General features: G+C 32.2%; 2 protein-coding genes across 2 annotated transcripts in view; one reads left to right on the top strand and one right to left on the bottom strand.

Annotated features, from left to right (window-relative positions):
- The window catches only part of SmydA-1 (SET and MYND domain containing, arthropod-specific, member 1), an 88890-nt gene that overhangs the window by 20919 nt on the left and 58360 nt on the right, over positions 1 to 9611 (bottom strand). The window lies entirely within an intron of this gene.
- Positions 2013 to 2573, top strand: LOC108364004 (uncharacterized). Its single transcript, XM_017617545.1, has one exon. The coding sequence runs from the start codon at positions 2181 to 2183 to the stop codon at positions 2550 to 2552; it is 372 nt and encodes a 123-aa protein (XP_017473034.1). The 5' UTR covers positions 2013 to 2180; the 3' UTR covers positions 2553 to 2573.

Raw genomic sequence — 9611 nt, 5'->3', positions numbered from 1 at the left:
TTTTTTTTTTTATTTACTTTTTACTTTTTGTGTGTTTAGTATTTAGTAACCCTTGCATAACTGTATACTACTCTCATTTATTTTTTTACACTCTTTTTTATTTTATTTTATATGCTTAAATATAGTGTTTTTAATGGATAATTTTTAGCAATAATGTTAAAGTAAAAGAAAAAATTCAAAAACAATCGAATCGTTTCTTAATAATAATGTAAATTAAAACTATCAACAACAAGTAAGAAGAGAAACAAAAAAACATAGTATACATGTAAAGCTAAGCTATTTGTGTACCTACCATTTTCGTATAAAAGATAAAACAAACACTTAATATGAAAATGAATTTTAAAAGAATTAATTAAAAGCGAAAATGTTCTACACAAAATAAAAATAAACAAAAAAAAAGATGTTTTAATACTCGTTGGGAACTGAAGAAAGTTGACTAAAAGCTTAAACAGCGTTGATCCAGATTAACTCGGACTTAATCCGGATCAACTGCAGTTAATTTCAGAGCTGATCCGGATCAACGCTACCGTCTGCCTCTGATGGTTGGCTATACAAAATTCATGAGCATGAGAGGATTTAGATGCTAACATTAATAGAGCGTTATTCTTTTAATGGCCACAGAAGTCGCACCAGGCCGGCAAGCAAATTTTTCACACATTTTTCTTTGAATTTTTCACTTCCATCAAACGCCCATTTTATAAGTGAAGTGTCGCATTTCTACCAGGCGCTCAAGTAATAGCGAGAAGGTGACAGCGGAAATGTATTTTCCCCAATATTCAATTTCCAGCGCCTAAAAATATGCTACATTTCGAGACAGATTTTTTAAACCCGCTCAGCGGTCTGACCAGGGCAAAAAAATTAAATTTTCTCATTTCTACCAGAGGCGCACAGAACTCTTTCGCATCCTATCTAAGTTCTAAGTTCTTTTTATGTAAATCTACAGAAAATCTATTTTTGATTTTTTCTCGCATTTTTACTCGGCGCCCAGCAAGATGAAGCAAGCGATGGCGCAAAACGGTTGTCCAGGACGAAAGCATCAAATTTTTCTATTTCAACCAGGCGCCCACAGCTCATGAGAAAGCTTCGGCTGATAAATTTTTTTTTGAGTATTTCACATGATGTGCCTGAAAGTAAGCTAAAAATTGGTACCTGGTGTCTATGTTTGCAAAAAAAATTTTACCAGGTATCCAGCAAAAAGAGCAAGTGGCGGCGATAAAATGTTCTCCCCATATTTACACAATTTCAGCATGAAAAGGTGCTACATTTCTTAACAAGATTTGTTACATTTGCCAAACGAAAAGATCGCAGAATAAATTACGTTTTTGGTAAAATTTTCGCGATTCTACCAGGCATCAAGAAAAAACCAAAGAACCGCGGCATAACTTAGACCCCCTAATGTATATTTTGGTAATTTTGTTTGCGATTATTTCATTAAACTTTTTTATTTCAAATGTAGTTTCATTTTAGTTAACTAAACTGTCTCACAACAAATGTGTTCATCGATCGTCGATAAAGTTTTAGGCAATCGTCTAATTCGAATTTAAATAAAAATAAAAATTTGCACTTAGTAATTTCTAACCTAATTAACCGTATGTTTTTTTGGAGGTTATTTAGAAAGAAAAAATTTGTCGATCTTAAGAGTTGTGAATTCATATCAGCAATGAAATTTGACTAACTGCGTCGCCCAGAAAATAAATTTTGTCGTACTGCGGTATTAAGGCATTACCAATTAAGTTTTTTTATTTTAGCTACAGTAATCTTTTCGTTTTAATGACGTCGACAAACATATTTACATGAATGAGGTAAGAGTATGTAGAGAATTGCATGCTTTTTAAAGTAGAGTGTAGATTAGAAAATTTGTCTGGCATGATTTAACGCAAATTTAAAAATATAGCTGAAGTTCCTTATTATTACAGTTATTTTTTAACTTTTCTATTTTATTATTTATTTTGATTCTTAATTTGTTTTTTTTTTTTTTTTTTAGTTAACACCTACTTATTTTTATTTAGATAAGTCGGTGCTGGAGATTTAAAAAAATAACCTAGATAATATGTTTATCATAAGCTGCAGCAAAAAATAAAAATAAATTATATGGATTTTGCCACTGTTACATCAGAACTCTTGAAAAATAAATATTTATTAAACTACACTATATTTATATAGATCTGCGTTATTAATAAATGAAATTCTGTTATTTACAAAACAACCCGCGGTCTTGGTCAGCTTGGTCTCACTGGTTAATATCTAACACCACACAACCACATAATTTCAAGTTTTTCATTAACACCCTATTGCAATTTACAGCCCCCCCACACAATTGTTTCCATTTACTAATCACCTTATTACTCTCTCTCTATCTCTCTAATTTTGCAGCTCAATTCACCGAGGATGGTTCCTTCATAGGTCAATATGTGCCCGGTAAACTACAGCCGCCGGTTAGTCCTCAGCCCATCAACAATACACCAGCAGCGCATCAATCGCCAACAGCGCCGCCAGCGCCAACGCAAGGTACCACCACTTCGAATACAGCCGCTGTGGCCACCTATGTTTAGGTGATAGCAACTGCTAGTGAACAACAACAACAATAACAACGGCAGCCTGACAATTAAAACACGAAATGTTAGCTGCAGAATTGCAGAAGGTGTAACAGAGAAGAGAAGTAAATAATTGATGCACGACGAGGCTAGACAAGGCGTGGAGGCAAAGTGTAATTCAAGGTGTATTAAACAAGGTGGTGTTGGGGCGACAGCTGAGTTTTTCGCCGCGGAGGCCATTACGTCAAAATGATGTGTTTGTTGTAATTCATACCAATGACAGTATGGACATCAGCGTATAATTTGTTAGTGTAATTTTTTACTTATATACGGCCAACACCACCTTGTTAAATACACCTTGGTGTAATTTGTAGCGATTTCAATTAGATTTTATTGTAATGATGAGCGAGCCGTAAATACCTACATATGTAAGTACATACAATGGTAGGGGACAAGCGAAAAGAAAGTGAAATCATTGATGAATTCACTTGAATTTGTAGTAAGAATGGCAGTGCAGTTAGAGAGTTTGTATTTTAAAAATCGAAAAGTTATCGGTGTTTAGCGATGCATAAATAATTGGAAAGAGAAAAAAATTAAAAGGCAAACCCAATTAGCAAGAGTACGTTGCTGCAAATGAAGCAAGCAAATAAGAAAATTATTTAAATTATGAAACTCAAAAGCCGCTTATGCTAAATTGAAACAAATTTTTATAGTATGTATTTAAGAAAAACAAAATAACACTTATGAATTTGACGAATTTGAATTTAATTTTGCTTTGCTTAAGTGACAGAAGAGGAGCGGGGTAAGATTGTGATCGTAGTGCTGCATGCATTGACTTTTCTTAGATAAGGGTCACACAAATCGGCTAGCTCGAAGCTTGAAAGCATACATATAAGCGAAACCTGAAGGCATGAATTAAATAAGTTGCAAAAGTTTCGGATTATATTCTTATTAAGAGATAACATTTTTTCCACAAACATGAATAAGTTAATAGTGATAACAAATATTTTTTCTAAATATGAAAACTGGTTTACCAAGTATATCTACTGGTGCGCCACCTATCGGCAAATTTTTTAGTGAAGTCATTCCTTTTCATCTAGTTAATATACCTTCCAGATATGAACCAAATCGGGCTATAAATACGGGTTTTTCAAATATCTCGACTCCTGCGCCACCTATCGGATTAACTCATCTTTCAAATTGCATTGTCATCGGGTTCTGAACTGTGAAGTTTCTCAAGTCTCTAGGTCATCGGGAAGTTAGTCAAAAATTGGTTGCCAAATTTGTCCCTAACAAACATTTATACATACAGAGCAATTTAAATAAAAGCTTGTAAAAAAGTGGACTTGGCACCTTTCACCTTTAGGTAGCGATGAAATGCGAAAAATTCTTCGTTAGCTGTAATATGAGCTTCTCCTCCGATTTCTGGTGTGCGCCTTGATGCCTGCCTTGACACCACAAAGGGGAGGACCTACAGTTTTACGCCGACGCCGAACGGTGGTTGTATTTTTATGAGAAGCTATTTTTCATGAAAGAAGTACACTTGGAGGTTTGCTATTGCCTGCCGAGGGGCGAACGCTATTAGACAACTACTTTTTAATTTAATTTATTTATTTTTTTTTATGTTGGTCGGAAACTGGGCTTGAACACAGGCCCTGCGGAATGGCCGTTGATAAAATATAGAAGGGTCCCTACTGTTGCGTAGAGATTTTAATAAGTTTAAAAAAATTGGTTTTAATATACGGCTCTAACGATGATATTTACATTAGGCTGAGTTGATTTTGTCTGAAGCAAAAAAAAATATTTGATAATGGTTAAGGTTGCTTTTGCTCATTTGTTGTAATTTATTAAATGTTTTTTTTTATGCCGATATTTCGTATTCAATCTGAAGACATCTTCAACCACTTTTGGATATGTCCGCTCGACCAATGTTTATTGAAAAATATAAAACTTTAAAGTGGCTATGTGAATTGGGTTTCCAGATTTATTCTCTAACGATACAACCAAACCGTTATCATTAACCCTAAATATGTAACAAAAATGTATATTATCGGATCGTTCCACGAACTTTTACATTAATAGTGGATGTATAATATTTTGCTGATTTTTAATTAACCTCATGAAACATCTTTTCACTATTACACATTATTTAAGGAAAATTCAATCTTCGGCCCACCCTAATGTACCTACATATCGATACGCTCGATAAGACCCCATTGGCAGATTTTTCATTTTATCTCATTGTTAATTCCACTGATGTAGTTTAACAATAAATTCCAGATTTTTCTAAACACTGATGATTTATTTTTGCCCGAATTCTAGTCTCTCGCGGTTCTAGCTGTGACAGGTTTCAATGTATCTGATCGCAGAATGACTTCTGCGTTAAAGCATTCAAAAATTGGTTTTCCCTAGTGTTTAGAGGTGGGTACTACAACTCTGAAGGACCGTGGTGAGATTCTTAGTCCGCCCAACATCAATTTTTTGTTCGTATAGCGTTCAGCCCTCAGCTGGCAATGGGGAACCTCTAAGTTTAGTGTCGGGCTTTTTAACAATAATCTTTTTGTTTTAAACTTATTCCCAAAAGTATACTCCATTTTTTTATGGCAAGAAAAAGTGAATATTTTTTTAATGAGTTTTCTAATAACCCGACAGCCCGCGTAAAAAAATGATCACGTGTATTTAAAATTATGTTTTAAGTAGGATAAAACGAAGGGTATGAAATAATCGAATGATTACATGAATTTTTTTCACAAAAATATATTCCAACAAAATGACTACATAACAACTACGCACAAAAATATGCCGCGAAAAATATTTATATTTAAAAATATATATTTATGAAAGCACGATTTAAATTATTTATCTGCGCATTTTTAGCTATTTGATAGCATGTTTTTGAGATAACACAGAGCCGAAACCGGTTTGTCCGCAAACCGGTTATTTGACAAGAGATGACGGAAAATCGTTCCAGAATACATCATACTTCTAAACAACTAAAATGAGAAAATTATCTTGCCTTGTTAACGTTAATTAAAAAAAATAAAAATTAGAATGCATGCAGCGCTACTTGCATCAAATATCCGCTTTCAAAGCTGTAAATGCAAATGCAACGTGAGCCTTTTTTCTAAAAACAAAATGAAAATACATATAAACAAAATACAATGAACCTATACCAAGCTAAATAAAATGTACTATTATTAAATGTATAGTTGTTGTTATAAAAAAGAGCAGCTAAAGAGTAAAATAAAGACGAATAAATGAAATCATTTTAATTAATTGCTAGTGCAAAATATTATTACAAAAATGCATACATTTTGTAAAATGTACGAAAACTTCAAAGCGCCAATTTACTTTGCAATTCAAAGCCGATTTTGCATTAACGTAAAAAAAAATAAAAATTTGAATCCCATTGAGCTGCAAAAAATATTTAAATTTATTTGGCGAGCCTTATGCGTTGAGCTTACAAAAAACAAAAAAAAAAATAAATAAAAACTAAAAGCTAATGTACATTTGTTTAATTATTACCTACTAATTTTTGCAAGCCTTTTAAATGTAATGTAAACAAGTACGTAAGTGTGTGTGTGAATTATTATAATAGTACATGCAAAACAAACGAATCTCAATGTGTGTATGCAAAATAAGAAACAAATAATAATAAAGATAACGAAAATTATAAAAAAAAATATACAACAGTCCAATTAATTTTTTTTTTTTTACTTCTTACCAACTTAACTAAATGTTTTCACATCCGACTAAACAAAACAGAAAAAAATTAACATTTTTTATCAGAAAAGAATGCAAACAATTGCAACCGCTTATTGTGAATATCATTTGTGCTGCCAGTGTTTGCTTAAAACTTGAAACTTGAAACGTATTACAACAACAAAGTAGTAACTGCATACACCCACATTCGTAGTTGTATGTAATAAAAAATGTATGTAAACAACTTTTTGATATATGTATGTATGTAAAATAAATTAAACAAATTTTTACACATCGCAGGTTAGAAAAACATAAATAATTATATGAAAAATATCGAATTGCTGTTCACAAGTAAATAAATTTAGTTTAATATTAGTTTTATAGCATTTTTTTTTTGCTTAATTTGAATTTTAATACAACAGAATCAAATAGCAGAAAACGCGTGAATGCGTAACTTAATAATAATATATATATACATATATAGTTCACAAATATGTAAGTAGTTTTTTAAAAGCTTGAAGGCACATGTAATGAAAATAAGTAACAACAATAATTAAGAAAATATTAATTTATGAAAAAATCAGTTTTAAGCTTTCGTTTTTATTTTATCCATGATATGCGCCCAAAAATATGCACTAAAATGAGCTGTAGCTGAATATCGGAATTCACTATCGCCATCGTAAATTAGTTACATGTACATATGTAAGTACCAGGGTGATCAAACTTTGCTTGGATTGCAGGCAGCATTAGTTAAGCGCTAAAATTGGATTTCTATATTTCCGAACAAATTTAACCGTTTTCAAGAATTATCGTTAAATTTCGATTTTTATTTTTTCGGTTAAATTAAACCGTTGTTTTGTGATTTTTAAAATACTTGCTGATTCTTAAAATAGTTTTCCTTTGGAACCCATAATATGGTGTTTTATTTAAAAGCGGACTCGTTTCACTCGATTGCGGATGACCCTGATCCAGATCTTCAAATTCTGGTAAACAACTCATTGATCATGGGGACACAGGCACACAATGCATATGTACCAAGTAGTCAAATTTGGTGTCTTGAGTGAAGAGGACTTTCTGCGAAAAACGTGAAAACATTTTTTCTACTTTGAAATCTCTCACAAACTAAATAGTTCTATAACAGTTCAACAGTTGGCCTGATTTTTCTTTTCTAACCTTAAATAATTCACAATTTGTGTACATTTGTGGTACAAATAGGTTTTTTGAGGTTGGGAAAATTAAATCGAACAAAATTTTACGCCCTTTTATTTGGAAGAAAATGCCTAGCACCGTCAACAAAAAAAAAAATTATTAAAAAATCAACGGCATTTATCCTTCTAAAATTTAATGGGCTTTAAAACTGAATACATATTCTGAATGAAAAGTTTGAAATTTTTAGATGTAATTGGTAGTTTGTTGAATTTTTATATTTTTGTACAAATTTTGAAATGTGTAAGGCGCTGGTTATATAATGTGCTAGACCTTTATAAAAAAAAAATAAAAACATAACCAAAGCTGGTCAAAATGTCACTTAACTTAATCAACTGCCACATGTGTATATATGTATGTTCGGAATTTTTGATTAGGCACAAGTTTTATGTTTTCCTGGCATAGAAATGAAATCACAGTGAATTTCGATATTCAACTAGACAAGTTCTTAAGTAATTCCAATAAATAAATAAACAAATAAAATTGGCACTTCAGGTTACTAAACAACATTGAGTACGTAATAATAAAGAAACTCCAAACAATTTTTCAACTTGGAATGGTTAAAAAAAATTTCAACTTGGAATGAAAACACAATTATAGCTACAATATTAACTTATTAAATCATGTGCTGTTCTTTGTTAAAGCATTTTTAATAAATTTTTTTGTTAAAAAAACTCCTCCGTATTTTACCTTTCGTCCGCATTATAATAATTATACATATAAAGGGTGCTCAGCAAGAAAGGAGACGAGTTTTTTACGAAAGTTTTGAAAGTATTTATTTCAACTTCTTTTATATCTCTGCCAGCACAGACAAAGACCCGTTTTGAGTGGGTAAAATTATTTAGAAAAAAAAAGAAAATTACTGCTCTCGCGAAGGTGTTGGCTGAAATTGAAATGTCATAGAGATAGTAAAATCTTTAATTCCTCTAGAACCCCGTTCCCTTTCTTATTGAACATATGTATGTATTTATATGAGTCGTAGGTAAATTACCCAATGAAAATGCATTTATGATATTTACTAGTTTAAAAAAAATTATTTAAAACTGTATGAAAAAAGGTTGATGCAATTTTAATTAACGTATGTATGTATAATTAATTTTTTTTCTTTTATAAAACGTCCATAGTTTGTAATAATAATATAAACAAAAACTACTCCCTCTTTATAAATATGTTTATATGCTGTGTGTAACTTCAACTTGGCTAGAAACTGTTGCTTAACAGGTGAATGGAACAGCAAATTAAATTCCATGCATAATGGCTCAGTCATGCATACCTGGCATTGCATGAGAGTTGTCACATAAGGAATATGTTAAATGAGCTTTTCGTGTAAGCGGTTACCCAACGCGCAGCATTACATATACATTTCTACGTAAAAGTGACATGCTATGCAGTGCAGTGCAGTGCAAAGTATGCATAACTGAGCTATAAGGCTGCGGTTTCGATAAAGCGCGAACTAGCTGGACAGCGCTTACAATATATCTGCATATATGTATTAGTTAAGTGGCTTACGGCAACCGCGAAATAACAAATGTGGGCATTTCACTGTCAAATCGATGCCGCGCGAGTAAAAAACGCGGTTATCGAAACTGCATCCTAATTGCATTCAAACATACGTATATATCGTCGTCATCAATGCCTAAGGCCCAAATTGATCGATCCCACGACAGTCGGGCCTACGTTATTGGAACGACTCGGATCTACGTTTATACATAGACCGAACCGAAACCCCGGTTCAAAGACAAACCAGAACCGTTCTGACGAACCTATCCAAGGGCTCAAAAACGGTTCAAACCGCCTGTGTCGCACCGCCCAAATTTTTCATCCGGTTCACATCTCTAATTTTAACTGTGCATTGCCCTCCCCATAAAAAGTGTATATGGTCAATTAGGGTATTTAACAAGGATGATGTCGAATATATGTATGTATGTGCTTTATTTTGTCTACAAACTATTTGTGGGCAGTGTAATAGTGCTAGTTGTACATACAACTACATAGTACACGTGGGAGAATAAAATAATTAATTATTAAAAAATAGTTTGATTTTTACAAATCAAAAATTTGCACGTACAACAATACAACAAATTTTATTCTAATAACTTTTTCTAACTCAATTTGTTTAAGTTTTAAATATGTAACTTTAAGCAAATGTATGAAAATTAAGTACATTTT

The sequence above is a fragment of the Rhagoletis zephyria genome, unplaced genomic scaffold (assembly GCF_001687245.7).
Source record: "Rhagoletis zephyria isolate East Lansing unplaced genomic scaffold, Rhagoletis_zephyria_1.1 Rzeph_scaffold_01434, whole genome shotgun sequence".
In the NCBI taxonomy this organism is placed as follows: Eukaryota; Metazoa; Arthropoda; class Insecta; order Diptera; family Tephritidae; genus Rhagoletis; species Rhagoletis zephyria.
The sequence above is the reverse complement of the archived record's forward strand: the minus strand, read 5'-3'. Positions and strand labels throughout refer to the sequence as shown.